This window comes from Culex quinquefasciatus, chromosome 3, assembly GCF_015732765.1.
Source record: "Culex quinquefasciatus strain JHB chromosome 3, VPISU_Cqui_1.0_pri_paternal, whole genome shotgun sequence".
In the NCBI taxonomy this organism is placed as follows: Eukaryota; Metazoa; Arthropoda; class Insecta; order Diptera; family Culicidae; genus Culex; species Culex quinquefasciatus.
The window spans coordinates 74604339-74626998 of record NC_051863.1 but is presented as its reverse complement, the minus strand read 5'-3'; the positions used below and the strand labels follow the sequence as shown (position 1 = coordinate 74626998).

Here is a 22660-nt window from a genome sequence, read left to right as displayed (position 1 = left end):
CATCCAACATTTCTTGATTCCGATAAAGGTACTGCGAGGCCACCGATGTGCGTACGGTAGTGCCAATCGGAATACGTAACGCTGAGATTAACTCCAAAAACGCATTGTTCCCTAATTAAGGTCTGTTTGAGTTAAATAAGGTCAAAACTTAAAAGTTATGGAATGTCTATTAGTATTGATCGCTTTTCATAATTTAAAATGAATTTCTCTAAGATTATAATACAATGCTGCTGATAAGTAATAATTGATGATTTCGGTAAAAATAAAAATTCATTCTACATTGATCTAACGACAAGCATGCGATTGATTAGCAGCGTTCACCTTTATTTTCCACATTCGATGAAATATTTCAGAACCGACAAAGGCAATTTGCAAGCAGTCTGTATCCAGGCGCTTTTTTGAAAATGTTTCAAAGATCGATCCACTCTCACATCTGAACAAAACTTAAAATACGAGCGTAAGCGTAAAGATAGAAAATCGAGCAACGTCATTTTTTTCCTGTATATTTGAATTAGAGGTGGGCAAAAAAAGAGCGAGCCGCTCAAAGAGCCGGTTCACTAAAAGGAGCGATCGAACCTTGGCTCACAAAAAAAAAACCGCGGTTCTTTTTCAAACTCCGTCTTTTGAACCATTACAAGATGGAATGATTTTTAAACTATATAATTTATTGAATTTTGAACAAATTGTAGCATAAAATTTGTTTTTGTAATTGAAAATGCAAAATCTATTAAATAGCTGAGAGATTTTGGAAAAAAATCTCTTGCCCGATTGAACTTCAGCGTTCATAGACATTATCGATTAAATCAGAATGTAGAAAAGAGTTCACGGAATATTTTCTCCAAATAAAATGTCAGCATTAGTTAAATTTTAGCAAAAATAAACGCAATTTTAAAATTGATAGCCATTTCTCCAAAATCCTAGATTTAAGTTTGTATGCCATTCAATTATTTCAACGTTTTGGTTCGAGTAGAAATCTTGACATAGAGACCGCCAAGACCTATGATTTTCAAGACATCTTCTTGGCTTTAGATATTTTTTCAAATGATAAGTCCAATGTAAAATAACTTTGAAAATCGCACCATTCTTTAAAATAACCCTTTTATCAAAATTTTGAAAAAAGAGCGAAAGAGCCGTTCAAAAGAGCGGCTGTTTTTAATGAGCGAACGAAAATGAGCGGCTCCTAAAAAAGAGCGGTTCTGCCCAACTCTAATTTGAATAGATACTAAGAGGACCATTGTTATGAGTCAATAACTTCGAAGCCTGGCAACCCTGCCATAATAAATCCTCACTGTAGACAAATATTGATAAAAATATTCGGGGCTATTTTGCAGTACATAGTCCTTTTAAGCCCGGCAGAAAATCAGATACAACCAAGAGATTTCGGACTATTTTCGAGTAAAAAATCATTAAAAAACTAGGCAACAACCACCTACACGTTACGTAGCTTTTATTAACATTGTAAATGTAAATATTTATCTTAACAGAAAACAATAATAAAATGCAACAAAAGAAGATCAGGAATAAAACTCAAGCTCAAAAACAACATAAGCCTTGCAATGACTTGGTAACTATTTATTTGGTCTTTTGTTATCAACTGTTTCACAGTTCAGTTTTCTTCGGTATCGGTTTGTACTGCTCTTTGATGAAATCGGAGGCCTTTTCGCCTATCATAATAGTGGGAGCATTAGTATTTCCACTCACAATGTTTGGCATGATGCTGGCATCCACAACCCGCAATCCGTCCACACCGCGCAGCTTCAACGTCGAGTCCAACACGGCCGAAGGATCCTCAGCGGGTCCCATCTTGGCCGTTCCTACCGGATGATAGATGGTGGTGGACATGTACCGAACGTAGCACTCCCAGTAACTGTCAGACTCGAAATCCAGCTTGTCGCACTCCGGAATGCTAATTTTGAACTCTTCCATCTCGTGGTCCTTGAAGTTTTGCGTTGTTAGCATTCTACGGAAGTACCGGATGCCCCGGATCAACGTGGCGACGTCGCGATGGTCCTCCAAGTAGTTTGCGTTAATAACTGGTGGATCGTATGGATTCGCACTTCTTAGCTTGATGTTTCCGTGGGATTTGGGGTTCAACAACGTTACAAAAACGATCAAAATCTCAGCTTCATTGTTCAACTTAATCAGTTGGGCATTGATGTAATCCTCCATTTCGAATTTACCCAAAATCGTGGCAAAATCTGGAGTCTTTGCCTTGTACACAAAGTGATGATACTGGATGTCCGGGAATCGTGCCGCTTGACTTTGAGTGTTGACAAATCCTACCAGATCGGTAGATCCAATAGACCCAATCGGTCCCATACCGTATCGAAAGTAAGAGTAAATACTGTCCATGAGTTCATCAACCTTTACTGTTATGGGACGAGACTTGTGGAAGGATAGCACAACGGGCACGATTACATGATCTTGAAGGTTTTCTCCTACAAAAGGAGAGTCAAGCACGACAGGTATATCAAACTTGCCAAGTTCTTCCTTCGGACCAACTCCTGAGAGTTTCAATATTTGTGGCGTATTCAATGCTCCAGCAGAAAGCACAACTTCCTTCTTCGTTTTCGCTACAATATCTTTACCAATATGATCACCAATATCAAACGTTACTCCTCGCGCTACACCGGCTTCAATGTTGATTTTGGTTACGTGGGCGTGTTTGATTATGTGTAGATTCTTTCGATCTTTGGCGGGATTCAAAAATGCCTTCGCAGTGCTGTAGCGCTTTCCATCCTTTATCGTTCCTTGAACAACACAGTACCCAGTAAATTCATCACTATTAACATCCATGATTTCAATAAGCCCCAGTTCTGCCGCAGCTTCCACAACAATCAATTTGGTCATGTCGTTGGACATGAACGTGTTTACCTTCAATGGCCCACCAACGCCGTGGAACGCTCCCTTTTCCTCCTGAATGTGATATGCTCCATTGTCTTCCGATTTCTTAAAGTACGGCAGAACATCCTTCCAGCTCCACGTAGGGTTGCCCAATTCTTCCCAACGATCATAGTCGCGACTGTTACCACGGACGTAGATCATAGCGTTGTTACTACTGCAACCGCCCAACATCTTACCCCGAGGCCAGTAGCTACCCTTTTTGTAACCCTTGCTGGCCAACGGACTCTTTTCGGCATAGTAATTCCACACATGCGAAGTATTCATCATATGCATCAACATTAAAGGGATCTAAACGAATGAAACTTCTTTAAGTTAAGATAATACTTGCCGTATATGAGTAAATAAAAGCGCTTTTGTACATTGATGGATGATGATATCTAAACATATATCAAATGACCTTGCATGAATGGATTGGCGTATGCAATAATACATTTGTATTGAATCACATTATAATTATTTTTTTTATTTATTTTTTAAACTGAATAAATGCAATAAATAGTTGAAGTTTTCACAATTCACTATGAACAGATTTCTGCTTCCAATCCTGCTTGATCATATCTGAAATCTTTTCGCCAATCATTATTATTGGCGCGTTAGTGTTTCCAGATACAATGTTAGGCATAATACTACCATCTGCCACTCGCAAGCCGGAAACTTTGTGGACCTTCAACCTGGAGTCCACGACGGCCGACGGGTCCTCTTTGGGACCCATTTTTGCTGTTCCCACAGGGTGATATAACGTCAAAGTGAGATGACGTGCGTAGCATTCCCAATATTCTACACTGTCGTATTGCAGTTCAGCGCAGCCGGTGATGCTCATTTGATGTAATTCTGCCTCATTGTCTTTGAGTTCTTTCGTATTGATCAATTTTTGTAGCACACGTACAGCACGGACTACAGTGTTAACATCTTCATCGTCGTCCAAAAATGCAGCATTTATAACTGGCGGTTTGTATGGGTCAATGTCCTGCGAGTTGATCGTGATAGATCCCTTCGATTTGGGATTGAGCAAGGTGATTAAAATCATCAACACATCGGCTTCTTCGGAAGCATCCAGGAACGATTTTGAAACTTCTTCGTCATAGCCTACCTTGCTAGTGAATAAATCGGATCGCTTTGATTCTTTCGGAAACTCGAAAAAGTGGAACTGTACATCTGGGTAGAGATCAGTTTCGTTCACTGTATTAATAAACGCTGTCAACGACGTGACTCCATGTGCTGCCAAAGGACCAGTTCTATGAAGCAAGTATTCGTTCAAGCTTTTAACTAGTTCCTGCTGCAAATTGTATGGTTTGGCAGTAGATTTGTTGAGCTTGATCAAAACAGGAACAATGGGATGGTCTTGTAAGTTCTTCCCTACCGGAAGATCTGCAACCACATCCAAACCTATAGATTCTAGAAGCTTCTTTGGACCAATTCCAGAGAGCATCAAAATCTGAGGCGTATTTATAGCACCAGCTGAAATGACAATTTCCTTCTTTGCTTTTGCCGCTTTCAAATGCTTATCGTCTATGAAAAAGTTAACCCAACGGAACTTTCCATCGGTGTCCCGTTCAGCATTGATCACTCTTGCATGTTTAATCACATGTAAATTCTGTCTATCTTTAACTGGAACTAAAAATGCTTTTGCCGGACTGCAACGTGTACCATTGATGATCGTTCCTTGAGCCCGTCCAAACCCAATATTTTTCTCACCATTTATGTCTTTCAAATGTGGATAGCCCAATTGTTCAGCTCCTCTAATAATAGTATCGATCCAAGGTGTTTTTGTCGAAAAATGTTGCACTTTAAGGTATCCACCTGTTCCGTGATACTTTCCTTCAACAGAGTTTGCTACATCAGGGTTCAAGTTATCTTCAGACCTTTTGAAATATTCTAGCACACTCTCATAGTTCCATCCCTTGTTTCCAAGCTCCTCCCAGCGGTCGTAGTCTCTTCGATTACCACGCACATAAAGCATCGCGTTGATGGCACCACTTCCACCCAATGTTTTACCCCGAGGCCAGAAGCTTCCCTGAGGAAGACTTTTGCTGAACTTTTCTGAAGACTCCGCGAAAAATGCCCAATCTGCGTCGGTTTTCTGAATGGTGAAGAAGGTTTCTGGGATCTGAAAGTTAAATTTTATTTATGATTATTGACACCCAACCAAATCCAGCTTAAGACGAGAGAAACACAACGCAACCACAACACTGCAACGAACACTTTATTTCAGTTAGTATTATAGACGTTCACAAACATCAAAACAAGGTTTGATATTCCATTTTAATTAGTTCAGACGCCTTTTCCGCAATCATTATTGTTGGAGCATTTGTGTTGCCACTGGTTATTTTTGGCATTATGCTGGCATCCACTACACGTAACCCCTTAACTCCATAAACTTTTAAGTTACTATCAACAACGGCATTGGGGTCACTTACTGGCCCCATTTTTGCAGTTCCGACTGGATGATAAAAAGATGTACTCATGTGTCGAATGTAGCAATCCCAATATAGATCCGAATCATATGTTAATGAATCACACTCAGCTATTTCTATTTTTAAAGGTATGGCGTTATGATTTTGAAAGGTTTTGCTGTTGAATATATTCTGTTGAATACGGATTCCTTCACGTATTACTTCGACGTCATCATAAACATCGAAATAACCGGTAACTATCTTGGGATGGTGGTATGGATTAGCAGATTTTATGCGAATTGATCCCCTTGAGCTAAGATTAATTCCGGAAACCCAAACTACAGCTACGTCTTGACGGTCGACATGTATTTTGAGCGATTCTATTATATCCTTCTCATATCCGGCGTTTTCGAAGAAATCCAACGCTTCAACGCCTCCCTTTCCAATGAACAAATTCTCAAATTGAACATTGGGATACAGTTCATGGTCGCTTTTAGTGTTTGCAAAACCCAATATATGGGTTAACCCAGTGGCAAAAACTGGATGGCTTCTAACGTCATGATTCGAATTCCCGGACGCTTCGAAACCCGGACACTTCAACTTGTTTTATCAATTATTTGGATATAAGTTCGCATTATGAATGTCAAAACTGTGTTATTTGATGAATTCTAACATCAACTTTCATTTAAAGTTTGTTTGAACACTGTAGTTAATGCCAAAACAATGAAATAAAATAAAATTATAAGTTTACCAAAAATGCGAAATATTTCAACGGAAATATTTCATAGGCGTCCGAAGCACCGGGAAGGCAAAGCAGAAATTTATGTTTTTGATTTTCTTAAATTCTAGCCATTTTTATATAAACTATCGATTGTTTTGATGTTAACAGCTTATTTGAGACCTAAAGAATGCCATTCACTAACATTTCAGTCCAAATTTGTGCGATTCATAAGCAAAATCGAGTGTCCGGAATTCGAAGCAAAAGTGTCCGGATTTCGAATCAGCTTTATCAGTGTCCGGGATTCGAAGCACAACAAGTCATTTTAATTTTCAAATTCTGATGAAAAATTGTTAGAAAAGACATATTTTGCATGCATTCTCTTAAAACTGACTGTTTATACTAAATCCTGATGATATTTCTACATTTCCAACTTATTACCTGATTTTTTGCCAGCTATAACAAAAATAATATGGTACTAAGTGTCCGGATTTCGAATCATGACGTTATCGAGCAAAGTAAATTCAAACAGCCTTATTAATGTATCACGCAAAGATTCCCGAGTGTTGGACGATTGTGTTTTTAGTCCAAAAAATATTGGAAGCAACACATGATCTTGTAAATTTTCGCCAACTGCCAATTCCATCCGAACTGGGATAGTATGATGTGTGAGAACTTTACGCTTTCCTATACCGGAAAGCATAAGCAATTGAGGGTGTTGATCGTACCCGCTGATAGAATGACTTCCTTCCTTGCAATAGCTCTCAAAGAATACTGATCATCGATTATCATGTTGACACCTTTTACAATGTTTTCTGTGTCGTAATGAAGTGAAACGACAAAAGCCTTTTTGATGATGTGAAGATTTTTCCTATTCTCAACAGGATTCAAGAATGCCTTGGCGGTACTGGCACGTGTAGCTCCTTCAATGTTGTGCTGACATATTCCATAACCTATGTGCTCTTCGGCGTTGAAATCTAGAAGTTGTTTGAATCCGACCTCCTTTGTTGCTTTCAATAACACCGAGTCGTATGGATCCGACGTGGGAAAAAAATCAATGCTCTGGTATCCTCCCTGACCGTGGTATTTTCCACCGTACGCTGCCACAATATCCGGCACCTTATTATCCTCTGATTTTTTGAAGTATTTCAATACACTGTCCCATCCCCAGCCGGGATTTCCTAACCATTCCCACTCATCAAAGTTTCTGCGATTTCCTCGTATCCATTGCATTCCGTTCATACTACTTGATCCACCGAGCATCTTTCCTCTGGGCCATCTCGTTCCGTTGACTATGCTGAGACTAGAATCGTTTGCCTTTTCGGCTGTGTACTGCCAGTCAACTCGGGTACCTAACATGCCCAGCTGCATTCCAAAAATCTATAATGACAGCAATTCTTCCATGAGTCTTAGATTTTTTAATGTTCTTCCACCTCCTATGTATCCGTGCATTTCACTGTATAATGAGTGCATTTATATACCATTAAATCTGCTAAATGTTCTCAATATGAGTGCTTTATACACAAGTTCTGACTTCCCCTGGTAATGATTAATGATTTTACTATTTACGTAATGTCATTCTTTCAGAGCAACAATTCGAAAAATTAAAGATATGCTAAGTGATATTTATTTGAACCTAGTCCTACCTTAAAAATAACTTTTTAATTATTATAATTACTGGCAGTATATGTATGTTTTCAATGGTTTTCATTTTGGCAAAATATTGAAACCCTAATAATCTCTGAAATCTCCTATGATACCAAATTGTAGAATCATTTGTATGTAGTGTTCTGAATCCTTTGTGAGACTTTTTAGAAAATTGTGTAAATAACATTTCAATATTATAATTTTTAAATATACGTACTGGTAAAGTTGTAAAAGAACGCTTTTTCTAAACACGAGATTACGTTGAGTATGTTTGCTTAATCAGATCGGAAGCCTTCTCAGCTATCATAACAGTTGGGGCGTTCGTATTTCCACTGGTAACCGAAGGCATTATACTGGCATCCACGACTCGTAGTCCATCGATTCCATAAACTCGCAGTTGAGAATCAACAACGGCTTCTGGGTCAGTTGGAGATCCCATCTTTGCCGTTCCTACTGGATGATAAAGTGTCGTACTCAGATGTCGAATGTAGCACTCCCAGTATAAATCAGAATCGTACAACAATGAGTCACATGCAGATATGCTCATTTTCAATGGTTTAGCACGATATTTTTGGAAACTTTGTGTTTTGAAAAGTTCCTGTTGAATTCGGATTCCTTCTCGAATGACAACGATATCACTGGCTACACTGAAATAACCAGTCACTATCGAAGGATGATCATAAGGGTTGGAAGATTTGAGTCGGAGCGATCCTTTTGATTTAGGATCAATTCCGACGACCCAAGCAACGGCAACATCTTGACGTTCAATATGATTTCTCAATGATCTTATGATATTGCCAGCATAACCAATTCCTTCGAAGAAACCCAGCGCCTTAAAATCGCCTCTGGCTATGAACATAGTTTCAAATTGAACATCTGGAAACGGACTAGTATCACTCTTTGTATTGGCAAATCCAAGAATGGGAGTAAATACCGTTGGAACCACTGGTTGGCTCCTGTTGAGTAAAGTGAATTCAAACAAATTCAACAGAGTATTACGTCGAGACTCCACGATGTTTAGCAATTGTGCTTCTATTCCAAAAAATACGGGAAGAAAAACGTGATCTTGTAAATTTTCTCCAACCGACAATTCCATTCTCACAGTAATATTGAGATTTGTAAGTACTTCACGCTTTCCAATGCCAGAAAGCATAAGCAGTTGAGGAGTATTAATTGTGCCTGCTGATAGAATAACCTCTTTCGTTGCAATCGCCGTTTGGAAAGATTCATCATCGATAATCATGTTAACTCCTTTGACGACGTTATCTGAGCCGTAATGGAGTGATACGACAAAAGCATTTTTGATAATATGAAGATTATCCCGATGTTTAATCGGATTTAAAAATGCTTTTGCGGTACTGGCACGTGTAACTCCTTCAATGTTGTGCTGACATACTCCATATCCAATGTGTTCTTCGGCATTAAAATCAAGAAGTTGTTTAAATCCGACTTCATTAGCTGCTTCCAAAAGAACCGAATCATATGGATTTGACGTAGGAAAATAGTCGATACTCAGGTAACCTCCTTGGCCGTGGTACTTTCCAGCGTACGCCTCAGCAATTTCCGGCACCTTATTGTCCTCTGATTTTTTGAAGTATTTCAATACACTTTCCCATCCCCAACCGGTATTTCCCAATTGCTCCCACTCATCAAAATCTTTACGGTTTCCTCGTATCCATTGCATTCCATTTATAGCACCAGATCCACCGAGCATCTTTCCTCTGGGCCATCTGGTTCCGTTGACTATACTGAGACTAGAATCGTTTGCCTTTTCGGCAGTGTACTGCCAATCGACTCGTGTTCCTATCATGCCAGCCTGCATCCCAAAAATCTAGAATAGAAGTTTCATGCTTTATTTTTTGCTATTCGAAAGCCTTATTTAAAGCCCAAAAATTGTGCTTGAGTGCATTTTCAAATGTAAACAGTGCTCACGTAGAAATGTAAACCATTAAGAAAAATTACAATTTCAACGGTGGGTCTTTGTGTGCAATGGGTAGATGACTAACCTTTACCAGATGCATATAACATTTTCTGGCAGCATTTCTCAGAATCCATTATCTTCTTTTATAAAATCGGCACCCTTTTCACCAATCATTATCGTAGCTGCGTTCAAATTTGCACTAACAATGTATGGCATAATGCTAGCGTCAACAACTCTCAACCGTGTTGTGTTTCTAACTCGCAATCTTTCGTCAACTACCGCTTCCGGATCACTGCTAGGTCCCATCTTTGCAGTTCCTGCCGGATGGTACAGTGTTAGGGTAAGGTGTCTAATGTAGCACTCCCAGTACTCATCTGAGTCATGTAAGATAAACATGCACGCTGGAAGATGTATTTTATGCAGTTCGGCTTCATTCTTTCGAAGTGCATCTGTTGTCAGCATTTGCTGCTGGATTCTGATTGCACGTATCAACGTTTTTAAATCTTCATAATCATTGAAATAATTCGCTTTAATCAGTGGATCAACGTATGGATCAGTGCTTTTAAGTGTGACTTTGCCACGTGAAAATGGCTTCAGCACGTGGATACGCACCAGCAACACGTTTGCTTCCAATTCTGCTCGATGAACCGATTCAACAACATCTTCATTGAAACCAAAGCTGCGTGTTATTAAGATCGAACTGATGCCACCTTTTTTGAACAGAATATATTCAAAGTGAACATCCGGATATGGATCTGTTACATTGATGGTGTTAGCTAAAATTGTAACACCTGAAACATCATGATTTCTTGTCGATTGTCGACGATCTTTGAACAAAAAATTGTAGAGGTTTATTATCTTTTCCAAATAGATATTTACTGGTTTTGCTGTAGATTTCTTCAATTTGACAAACAACGGAATAGCTACATGATCCTGCAAGTTATATCCCACGTTCAGATTAGCACGCTGTACAATTTTAAAAGGATCAAGATCAATATTTCTCCCTATGCCAGATAGCTGTAGTAGTTTCGGAGTATTTACTGTTCCAGTGGAAACAATAACTTCTTTTCTAGCAAAAGCTCTCAGGGTGGCTTGATTCTGAAGTATAAAATTTACTCCGCGTGCCTCATTTAGCTGTTCAAATATAATGGAAGTAACAAAGGCGTGCTTTATCACGTGCATATTTTTGCGATACCTTACGGGACTCAGAAAAGCCTTTGCCGGACTACATCTAGTTGCATTGACTATCGTGAAAACCGATTGGCCATACCCGATATGTTTGTCAGCATTCAAATCATCGAGCTCTTCAAATCCCACTTCTTTGGCCGCCTCCATCAGTACATTGTTCATCGGATCACTTATGTCGTTATAATCGACGCTGAGGTAACCTCCAGTGCTGTGCCATTTCCCCTGATCTAGCTGTACTAACTTGCCCACTTTGTTATCCTCTGACTTTTTGAAGTAGCCTAACACTTCATCCCAGCTCCACCCCTTATTGCCAAGCTGCTCCCAGTGATCGTAGTCGCGTTTATTGCCTCTAACATACTTCATGGCATTGATGGTACCACTTCCGCCCAGCACAAGCCCTCTAGGCCAGCTAAGTCCGTTTGAGCTGCTAATTGTATATCGTCTAGATGGCTCCGATACGTATTCCCAGTCTATGATTGTACGTTGCAACTCGTAGATCATATCTACAAACTGAATGAGAATTCCTTGCGTTAAAAGCAATCAAGTAGAAACATACCAAAGGCAGCCGGTGCAATTTAAGGAACCCAGAATGTGAGATATTTTTACAAAGTGCAAACAGTAACAAGCAATCCAAAACATCTATCATTATTTATTTTTCTCTACAACGATACCCAACATCGACATACAAAGTTTTACAATTCATCTTTCGTGTTTTGTGCAATATAGCCATGATCCTCCTTAATCATGTCGGCTGCCTTTTCACCAATCATCATCACCGGTGCATTGGTATTTCCACTAACTACAGCTGGCATTATACTAGCATCAACAACACGAAGTCCTTGAACACCACGCACTTTCAGACGTGGATCAACTACCGCATCTCGATCCGAGTCAGGCCCCATTTTCGCTGTTCCCGCTGGATGATACAGCGTTGTTGCCATATGACGAATGTAGCACTCCCAGTATGCATCGGTGTCGTAAATCTCGGTGGCACAACCCGGAATGTTTACCTGCACCAGTTCAGGTTCTGCAGTTTGCAACGCTGTAGTGCTCATGATCTTTTGTTGTACTCGGATACCACCAATCATAGATTTGATATCATCCATGTGGTACAGATATCCAGCATCTATGAATGGTGGTTCTAAAGGATTCGTTGAGCGAAGCTTCAGTTTGCCCCAGGATTTGGGATTCAACAAAACAACGTAGATTCCGATAACGTCCGCTTGTTCTTCAGCTGCAACCAACGATTGCACCACTGATTCTTCATACCCGATAAGATCAATCATTTGTTTTGTCCGTCCAGATTGCTTGCGGCCCATGAAGTAGTGGTACTGTATGTCCGGGAAGGGATCAGTTGCATTTACAGTGTTTACGAATCCTGTTAATCCTGAGAGTCCATGGTTGGCTAGTGGTCCAGTTCTTTCAGTCAGGAATTCCAATAGATGATTGACCATTTCCTTCTGAACATCGAACGGGGCTGCAGTTGATCCCCGTACTTTGTAGTACACAGGTACAACATTGTGGTCTTGCAAATTTTTTCCGACGCTTAGATTGGAAATTGAAGTAATATTCATCTTTCGAAGATCTTTTTCACGGCCGATTCCAGACAGCATCAATAGCTGAGGTGTATTGACCGCTCCTCCAGACACAACAATTTCTTTCCGTACCTTTGCCTGCAGTTCGTCTTTTTCATTCAACAGAAATTTAACGCCACTCACAGTTTTATCAGGGTTGAACAATAATTGAGTGGCAGTTGCATGCTTAATTACATGTAAATTCGGACGATCTTTGATGGAAGCCAAGAATGCCTTTGCCGGACTGCATCGTGTACCATTAACGATTGTTCCTTGAAGCCTGTTGAATCCAATGTGCGTTTCGCCGTTCATATCTAACTCTTCGGAATATCCAGCTTCCTTTGCTCCTGCTAACATCAAATCAGTCAATTCATTGTTGGTATTGAAGGAATCTACCGTAAGGTATCCTCCTTTGCCGTGGAATCTTCCTCCACTGGCATCCGCCACCTTAGGATCAACATTATTTTCTGATTTTTTAAAGTACTCCAAAACGTTTGCCCATCCCCAGCCGGTATTGCCAAGCTGCTCCCATTGGTCGTAATCACGCCTATTTCCTCGGATATAAACCATAACGTTGATTCCTCCAGAGCCGCCGATCAACTTCCCACGAGGCCAAAAGCAACCGTTAGTCATACTTTTACATGCTCGTTTTGATTTCTCCACTTTGTACGCCCAGTCACAGGTTGAGTTTTGCAGATGGAAAAATAATGGTACCAGCTAGAAAACACATTCATTGAGGATTGCACTTATCAAATTATTTCCCAGTTTTTAGTAGCAAAACAATACGCGAACACACACACATGGTTTGTATGACATTAGTGACCAAATTTAAAGCTCAACATTTAGTTGATCGATCATATGCCAATCGGATTTGATGAGATCAGCTCCCTTTTCGCCGATCATGATGGTAGGTGCATTGGTATTTCCGCTCACGATGTTTGGCATTATACTTGCATCAATCACTCGTAGGCTATCTTCCTGTTCAGTGTTCAAAAAGAGTGTCAAGTGAGTTCCTCCATTACGAGAAAGAATCCCAGACCGTGTCTGTAAATACTGCTTGTATTGATCAACAACATCGGATTCTCGTTGCATCTGTGGTTTCAACTTTAGAAAATAAGCTACAATTACGTGATCTTGTAAATTTTGACCGACTGGTAAATCAGCTACAGTTGGAATTCCGAACCGATCAAGATGATTTCTTGGGCCAATTCCAGACAGCATCAACAGTTGTGGTGTGTTGACCGATCCCGCAGATATCACTACTTCCTTTTTGGCTCTCGCAACGAGGGAAGCTCCATTTTGTAATCGTAATTCAACGCCTTTTGCTGATGCAGCTTCAAGCACTATTTTTGTTACGAGCGCATTTTTAACAACGTGCAAATTAGGACGATGACTCAAAAAAGCTTTGCCAACACTTTGTCGTGCACCGTTTCTTATTGTCCCTTGCAGTTCTACTATTCCCAGATAATTTTCACCATTTACATCATCCAGCTTAGGGTAACCAAGTTCCTGTGCAGCACTGATGATCATGTTCACAAATGGGCTGTCAAAATCCCCCATTCCCTCAACCCCCAACAATCCTTTTGATGAGTGAAAAGGTGAATCTTTGAAGTCGGCGTTATTTTCAGATTTCTTAAAGTACGGCAAAACCTCTTCCCAACTCCATCCCTCACAACCCTGTTCAGCCCAGTCGTCGTAGTCACGGCTGTTACCCCGCACGTACAGCATAAAGTTCATCGCACTGCAACCACCCAACATTTTCCCTCTCGGCCAAAAACTCCCACCAGGCATTGCCTTACTAGCCCGCGGTGACCGTTCCGCGTGATAATTCCAATCGCTGGCTGACTGCTGAATGTGTAGAAATAGGCCAGGAATCTATGAGAGTGATTAAGCGACCGATCCATCACCATTAGTTAAGCGTGTTAGTAATGACAGCCGTGGAAAGTATGGAAAGTTAGTTTTCGTGTGCTATTAGTGCTTTGTATCATGCAATTTGTTAGTAAACCCTTGAAATTTACCTCAGATTCTATCGGTGGATCACCACCGGCTTCCAGCAGAAGGATCTTCCAGTCCGGATTCTCAGAGAGTCGATTCGCCACTACAGACCCCGCCGATCCAGCTCCGACTATGATGAAATCGTACTCCTCCAATCCTTGGGCCAGAGCTGTTGGGCCGTAATCCTTTGGCCACATGTCGGGCGGGGAAATGCTGCACTGAGCTGCCATGATGGTTTGGATCAGCATCGCAAACAGCTGATTGGCAGGCCCCAGGCTCTGCGCCGCGCACTGGCTGTTGAGCAGTGCCTCCATGGTGAAGCAGTTGGTATCTGTGATGAGATTAGGAGAAAAAAAAGAATGTTTGGTTTAGTTATACACCTGATACAGGAGTCTCCAAGAGGGATCCACCTCGCCCGAAGTCTGCTTTCACTCTGAGTTTAACCAACAAACGGCGTAGATTTTTATAGAATACGCTGTGTCACTGTATTTATTTGTAGTTTGATAGCACTACCATGAATAAAAACGCAGTCTGTCAAGTGGGTACCCAGTTTTGTATAATGATCAAGGAATATTTATGACTTTATATTTACTCGCTTGTTCTAGTCGTTGAACGATAAGCACACTACCACTTTATTAAAAAAAAAACGTTGAGATTTATCTTTAAATATGTCTGCTTCCAGTTCCAAAATCGATACTTGAATGCACAGACACATTTTAAACATTCAACACTGTAATTCTATAAACAGTGTTCAAACACCGGAAATCCACCCTTATGCTTTCAGTTTACATTTGTAATAAAGTCACTGTAAAAGCATCTAATCCATAAATAAATCGGATTTATATGAATGTAAACAATATTTTAAAACTTTAAAATACTAGTTATTTCTCCAAATAAATCATGAATTTCAAATAATACAATTAATAATCAATTTTCATTTATTCTCTCTTCAACAGGTACGCCTCCCGGCATGCATTTTTTCGATTCTATTTGCTATTGTCATTTCATCTGTGCAGGTATGTAGGCTGCCTGACATCAAAGTTGCACCGCGCTCAACCAGCTGGTGTTGGGTTGTCAGAATTGTAATGTTTATTGAGTTATACTATGTTTGTCCAATAAACGCCGTATGTTGCCTGCATAATATCATAACCAATTTTCCTGGGGCTTTAGACTGGGGTGAAGCGGGACGCAATTATTTTGATTCGATTAATGTGTTATCGTTGATAAAACTTTGATAAGAAATGGTTCATAAGCATAAGAAAAAAAAAGCGAAGATATGGTGTAACAAAACAATAAGTGTATTTTAGAAATCAAAATCATACCATCCACTTTAACGACCCCAAGGTCTTTTAGGGTATCTATTGCAAGTTTTTGCTAGGAATTTTTGAAGCTGTTTGTAATTCTACATTATTTAACGTGGAAATGATGCACTGTCCATGGCACCATAAGAAACCAATATGGGTAATTCTCTACCAACTCACACGAAATCGGGAAAAGTTTTCCCGACCCCTCTTCGATTTGCGTGAAACTTTGTCCTAAGGGGTAACTTTTGTCTCTTATCACGAATCCGAATATCGCGATTTTACGAAAAAAAGTTTTGAAAAAGTTGGTCGTCATCGATCATGGCCGTTCATGGTCACCCGCGACAGACACGGACGACGAAACAAAGAGAAACGCAAAAAGTAACTTTTTCAAAACTTTTTTTCGTAAATTCGCGATAACTCGTGATGTTTATAAGCAAATCCCTTATGTCTATACATCAAATTTTTTGTAATTGTCTGCTCTACAACTTTGTAGAACATTGTTACACTCTAAAATATAACCCTGCAAAGTTAGAAAAAAACACGAAATTTGAAAATGAAAAATTTTGTTCTAAACGAAAAAATGACCCTTCTGGGTCAATATTGATTCGAAAAGTACATTAAATTTCCCATAAAATAACATGTTCCAAAACTTTTTACAGTCAAGTAACGGAAAATGGAAGAATTTTTAATACTTTTTTAGTGTTTTTTTCGGTGAAAAATACGTTTTTTCGGAATTCTGAGTACGCTATCAAATCGGGCGTCTAATTTTACACAAAAGCCCTTTGACACCATATTTCTATCTCATTACCGTTTCAGGGCGCAAATTATTGAAAAACACCTCTTTTTTCGAATGTTCAAAAATGAAAGGGGTCGTACCGCCCCTCCGTCACGAGATATCAAAAAACGGACCTCGGATTCGTGATCAGGGACAAAAGTTACCCCTTAGGACAACTACCATAAATCAATTACACTTTTTTTAAAGAAATCTTTTTAATAACTTCTAAAATTAACGATAACGATTATCAAAAAATAATTATTTTCCTCAAATAAGGACTTCTTCAAAAATCAATCAAACCATCAACTAGGAGTCCAAAGGCTTGAATGGGGAGAGAACCCAAACCTCTTTCTACTCCAAGGAACCTTCCGCTCTTGGGTTCGAACTGACGACCTTTGAATTGCGAGTCCAACCGCCAGCGATTCCACCGGAGCAGGCTTGGTGTGGTGTGTTGTTTGTACTTAAGCGTGGAGACGACTCCAACAATTGGAATGACTAAACGGCCTAACAACATCCAAGGCCGGGACCGACGTTTTACTTCCACATCCGATGGAAGGTTGGAGCAGATGGGAAACAATCCCATGATCTTCCGCTTACTAACCGGACGGCTTAACCATTCGGCCAAGCCTGCTGCCTTCTCCATTAGATCAAAAAAGATGGGAAACTGAGTTGACACTTTTGCCTTCCTCACTGAGGTAAGGCTATAATCCTGCTCTGAAAATGAACTTTTCACACAAAGCTCGTAGACCCACTTTTAAGGGGGTAGGCGTGGCTGAATGGTTACGCTGTTCGCTTTGTAAGCGGAAGATTCTGGGTTCGATTCCCTATCTGCTCCTATCGAGTAATTATGGAAAGAAGGAATTCTGAACACTTGAATATGAACGAAAAATTCATTAGCTCGCGGCGGGGTTCGATCCCCCGTCCTTTGGGTCAGCAGGCAAAAATGCTAACCACCAGACCATCGAGGCTAGAAGGATTAAGAATGCTATAAGAATCCAAGAAACTTGATGGGAATCTGAGAACCATAGAACAGACAATGCAATATTGAATGCAAAGTTGAATTCAAGAACTTACTCGGCTGCGTACTCGTTAGGGACCATCCATAAACCACGTGGACACTTTAGGGGGTGTATGGCGATTGTCCACGCTTCATACAAAAAAGTTTTTTTTTGTCCACGTGGTTTGTGGATGGTCCCTTAAGTGAATATTGAACTTTCAACACGACCAGAATTCACCACAAAAAGCTTGGTGAACCGAATTGGAAAGCTTTCAAAAAACGAATCCAAGAACATACGAAGAATTAAGGACTATAAATAGATTTGACCGGCCGCATCACTTACCACGGTGAATCCTGGCTTCACACCCGTCTTACTAACACCCTCAAACCTCATGGCCTATCTACAATCACTTAACTTAGAAAATTTCACTTAGCTTAGGAGTTTGAATCAATGGAAATGAATCTGATCTTCTACAATGAAAAGGAATAAAATTAGAAACTTGACGTATGGTTTGGAAAATTTCAAAATCTACGGTAAGTTGACGTTTCCATATCAAAGGTAAACAAACAACTGCATAGCAACGTATATCAGCCCAGCAAATTTTCTAAGTTGATTGTGGATGACGGCCGTAAGTTGTGTACATTTTCTAAGTTTTACTTTACTTAACTATTCTAAGCTAAGTGATTGTAGATAGGCCATCACGTGATACTTTGTCGAAGACGCAGCCGATTTAGCGGTCTTCATCACTCAAGTATCGGACTAAAATCCCTATCCACTTCCCCGTGTCTTACCACTGGTCGTGGCCGGCGCTGTGATTGGCTAGCATGATAGGGACATTTGAAAGTTGCGAATGATTGGTTCCTACTCTTCATCTGTGGTCCACGGAGCAATTCTTGGAGGTCCTGGTCAATAACAGAGTAGCAACTACGGGTAGACACCTATGCTATGCTATGCTATAAAGCTCGTAGACCCACTTTTATGTATACCTATCGACTCAGAATCGGAAACTAAACAAATGTCTGTATGTGTATATGTGTGTTTTTTTAAAGTATGGAGAAAGTAATTCTAAGGTAATTTTATAATAACGTCATCAGGGGTGACATTTAGTTTGGAAGAAGTTGGGTTATACAAATTTCTGCATTTTTGTATGACCCAATCTCACCCCCAGACCCAATGTCACTTCTGATGACGGTAGGACATAACATTCGGCGTTTTCTAGCATGGTTACGTCCTTTTAAAAATTACTTTGAGTTTTTGGGAAAGTTGCAAGCTACTTACAATAAAAAAAATTGAGTTGAAACGGGACGCCAGTTCTTGGACAACTTTTGTTCAACTAAAATCAATCCCGACAGATTGTTGCTATTGAGATTGGCTAAGCGTCTGCAAAACTTCGTAAGTTACTGCAATTTCCTAAAAGATGCTTCCAAGAACTCGAGTTGTGGTGTCAATATGACACTGCTTTCCCGTTCCACCTTGAGTGAAGCGGCTGTATATTAGGGAAAAATGACCCCCTACTCCACAAGCGGCAAACGGTGTTTTAGGTTTATGTTTTGGCTTAAATCTGTGTACATTTTGAGCGAAATTGGTTGAGATTAACCCGAGCCTGAAGTTGGCGAAAAAATTGTTTTTCATACAAAAAAATACTTTTTAAAATCGCTAATAACTATTCAGGATCAAGTATTCCAGGTTTGATATGTTCTACAAAGTTGTAGAGCATTAAATTTTCAATAAGAATCTCACTTTTGAGAATATTTGAATGGAAGTAGCGCATCGTGCAGACCAAACCGTTAAAAAAAAGATTTTCCATACATTTTTTTCGATTTTTCCCATACAAACATCACCTTTGAGTATTAATGGGTAAATGTTGACCAATTTTTCTCGAGGAGCGGCCGTGGCTGACTGGTTACGGTGTTCGCTTTATAAGCGAATGGTTCTGGGTTCGATGCCCATCTGCTCCCAACGAGAAAGATTAGAACACAGAAATTAGAAATGATAAATATGAACGAAAAATCAAAGTCGTTCGAGGCGGGGTTCGAACCCCCGTCCTTTGGATTGGTAAGCAAAAATGCTAACCACTAGGCCATGACGACTTGGTGAACTTGGACTGGAATTAGGAATACTGTTACAGAGAGCGAGTTGTGGCGCTATAACCACGGCAAATAGTGTCCAGGGCATTCGTGGAAATACAATGTCCCATCCCAGAGGGTCCCGGAGTACCAAACCTTCTTAGCATGGTGCTCCCAACGAATACAACCAAAATCTCGGAGCGTATGGTGGTGTGTCCCCACACGGAGAAAAAAGAGTTCCCAAAATCGTGAACAAGCGTTCATGAAAATGGGAACCTCGAACAAAGTGTTCAAATTCCATGGTACGATTTTGAAAAACGTACCTATTTTCATGAACGCTTGTTCACGATTTTGGGAACTCTTTTTTCTCCGTGCACGCTTCTTCCTCCCCTGTCGATTCAGAATTGTGTTGTTGTTCGAACACTCCGTGCTCAAACTCAACCCAATTACGAGTCCTCTCTGCGATACGGCTTTACGCAGTAGGCCTGGCCGCTTCAACGCTTATGATGTTTCAATGCATTCCGATGCAATGGCGCACTACAAATGTTAATAAATGACAAGAAGAGTGCTAGGCGTCATCTAACCTAAGGCACTCTCCAGGATCCCTTCGAAAGATTGGCTGTGCTAGGGTCTGATTAGATTAGATTAAATTAGTAAATGTTGACCAATTTTGCTCATATTTGGCCCAGAGTATTAAAAAAGCTCAAGGAATAATATTCAGCTTGTGGAGCGAGGTTTTGAGAAAAAGTCCCATATTCTGGGCACCCTAATGTATATCAGCTCAAAATCTTCAAAAATTGAACTGTAGGGAAACTACGTTAACACGTTGCATAGCTTTAAATTTAGACTGATTCACTCTGCTACCGTATAATTCAGCTTAGCAAAGCTTATTGTTGAACCTTATCACTGGAGAACCCCACCCAATACAACTGATATAGAAACTTATCAAAGTTGTAAACATTATCACCCGAAAATAAAAGCGATACGAAAATATCTTAAACTTTTGCACGGGTCATTTCTTAACTGTCGTGAATTAACCTACAGTTGACTTATAGCTCAAAATATTATGAACACTTCAATATGTGAACCCCTCGAAGAAGAGCTCTCTACCCCGCTCATGTAAACACTGTGTTTTAATAGCCGTTATATTCACTGACCAACAACTCGGCTAATCCTCCTAGCCATCCACTCTTCCAACTAGTTCTACGAACACGCATTCAAACTTGTTCTTGCTTTAACCTTGTTTTCCACTGTACGTACAGTCTACACGCGTTATTGGCCTTGAAATGCATTTTTTTTTCTTGCGGTTCACTGCATTTGGTTGTTACATTGGATGGGTCATTTGCAATAGCTGCTTCAAGTAGCTTTTAATATTCATATTTTTGTTGAAATTAGTACAAATCTCGGATTAGTTTTCAAAAGGACGTAAGAGCCATTTACTTACGAAAAAAACAATTTCAAAAATGCTTCAGATTGTTAAAGTGTCCTAAACTAAAAATAAATGAAATTTTGTTTCAATTTGGAGGAAAACGAAAATAAGTGTCGGCTTTTTTAAAACTCACACGAGAAATTTTGTTTTACCCAAGCACACAAAGTAATTCTTTGCACTACTATAAAATCACAAACTTCAGATGTTCATGGTTAGTTTTGTTGATCTACAAGTGTAATAAAAATCCCGTTGCTACATTTAGCTGATTTCAGACGAACTTGTATTAGAACGTGTGCCAATGTCATTCAAAACATCACTAGTTCAAAACAAACTCAATGCATTTGCATTATTAATCACTCATTCACTGCACATCACAACAACAATAACACCAGCGGCGAAGAGTCACTTACACTGGTCACACAGATTCCGATTCCTCCCAGCCTCGACTGGACGTCCGAGTTCTCCGATTACACGCCACCTACTGAACGGAAAACCCTTTTCAAAGAACGGTTATATAGACTGTCTAAGGCAGAACCGGCAGAAGAAGAAGAACTTGACACAGTGCACAAGTACAGGCTCGGTAGGAGAAGCAGCACCTACACAGGCACACGCCCCTGAAGCTTCTAATCGTACATCAGTCAGCGTCACCGGCTGATGTTTTTATTTTCTTGAAACACGCTACCTGAATCAAGATTTGCGGGTAAATCAGCTTTGATTTTGGCCGAAATTGGGGGAACTTTTCCATTTATTCCGGTGTTTGGTAGTTTTAACTTTCAAAAAGTAAAATAAAATATTAGAATCCATTTTTTCAAAACAAAAAAAGTATAATATAAGAGTGATTGCTGGTGATCCAAAAAAAAACAGGATAAATTCACAAAAAAAGTTCTTTCGTGCTTATCAAGGCCATTAGTGATAATTGGCGCAGAGAATGCAACTTAAATATCCAAACAAAATTGTATTTTTGTTTTTGCTGCATCACCGCCTGTCCAAGCTTGTAAACTAGTCTGACCATGCGTGTGAGTATCGCGATAAGAAACGGGGTGAAGTTTTCTTCTACCGAAAGGTGGTGAACTTGATAATCGCTATCTTGACTAGGAATGTTTTCGTTCAATCAACTGGAGACACGTAGAGTTTTGGCCAGTTTTATGCGTATTTGTTAGAGGTACACTGCCGTTCTACGCATAACTGTCCCATGTTCAAAAAAGTGCAACTGAGAAAAACGCAATTGAATTTTATTGAACGTTCTCAAAGTTTCTACGCGTAATTGTAATATGGGTCCCATTGTTGGGTCTAACTTTGCCAGCCCACTCAGCTGACCCTTTCGATTTTCGTCAAACTTATTTTAATCGGCAATTTTGATCCCCGATTCCTATTTGAACCTTGGTTTATTTTTGTGTACTTACACAGTGAACAAAGTGGAATTTTAGAAGGTTGAAAGCCATCAGATTATCAACCTTAAAAAAACACGTTTTAATTTTTACACCCCAAGTAACCCTCGTCAGTTACATGATCTCCAAGTATGGAATTTGAGGAGTTTTTTTTTCTTTTTTTGTTGTAATTATATATTGTTTTTCTGATCCTCGGTCCCAACCTGGTCACAGCACCTAAAAGGACCTAATAAAAATAAGTTAAGAAAAAAAATGTTTACTACAAAAATGTTTAAAAAAAATACATAAACTTCTAAAAAGAAAGCAGTTTGATTGCATATCGTCTTGTTCGTGGCTTTCTTGAGCTTTGTGTAACCGATC

The 22660-nt window shown here is 39.8% G+C and overlaps 4 protein-coding genes across 12 annotated transcripts in view; 1 reads left to right on the top strand and 3 right to left on the bottom strand.

Moving 5' to 3' along the window:
• LOC6039215 (flotillin-2) overlaps nucleotides 1–22660 on the top strand; it is a 284003-nt gene that overhangs the window by 216496 nt on the left and 44847 nt on the right. The window lies entirely within an intron of this gene.
• On the bottom strand, nucleotides 1416–21425 carry LOC6039212 (glucose dehydrogenase [FAD, quinone]). 4 transcript variants are annotated; one of them, XM_038266106.1, is made up of 3 exons: nucleotides 21323–21425; nucleotides 14364–14671; nucleotides 1416–3192 (listed from the first exon to the last, which is right to left on the bottom strand). In XM_038266106.1, the coding sequence occupies exons 2-3, from the start codon at nucleotides 14652–14654 to the stop codon at nucleotides 1600–1602; spliced, it is 1884 nt and encodes a 627-aa protein (XP_038122034.1). In that variant the 5' UTR covers nucleotides 14655–14671; nucleotides 21323–21425; the 3' UTR covers nucleotides 1416–1599. The 4 variants fall into 4 exon arrangements, with proteins under 4 accessions (XP_038122034.1, XP_038122032.1, XP_038122031.1 ...); XM_038266104.1 differs by lacking the exon at nucleotides 1416–3192 and adding an exon at nucleotides 3342–5011; XM_038266103.1 differs by lacking the exon at nucleotides 1416–3192 and adding an exon at nucleotides 11396–13062.
• LOC119770725 (glucose dehydrogenase [FAD, quinone]-like) lies at nucleotides 7407–9503 on the bottom strand. Its single transcript, XM_038266115.1, has one exon. It carries the CDS (start codon nucleotides 9482–9484, stop codon nucleotides 7919–7921), a length of 1566 nt encoding a protein of 521 aa, XP_038122043.1. The 5' UTR covers nucleotides 9485–9503; the 3' UTR covers nucleotides 7407–7918.
• On the bottom strand, nucleotides 9668–11298 carry LOC119770726 (glucose dehydrogenase [FAD, quinone]-like). The gene has a single exon (XM_038266116.1). It carries the CDS (start codon nucleotides 11270–11272, stop codon nucleotides 9707–9709), a length of 1566 nt encoding a protein of 521 aa, XP_038122044.1. The 5' UTR covers nucleotides 11273–11298; the 3' UTR covers nucleotides 9668–9706.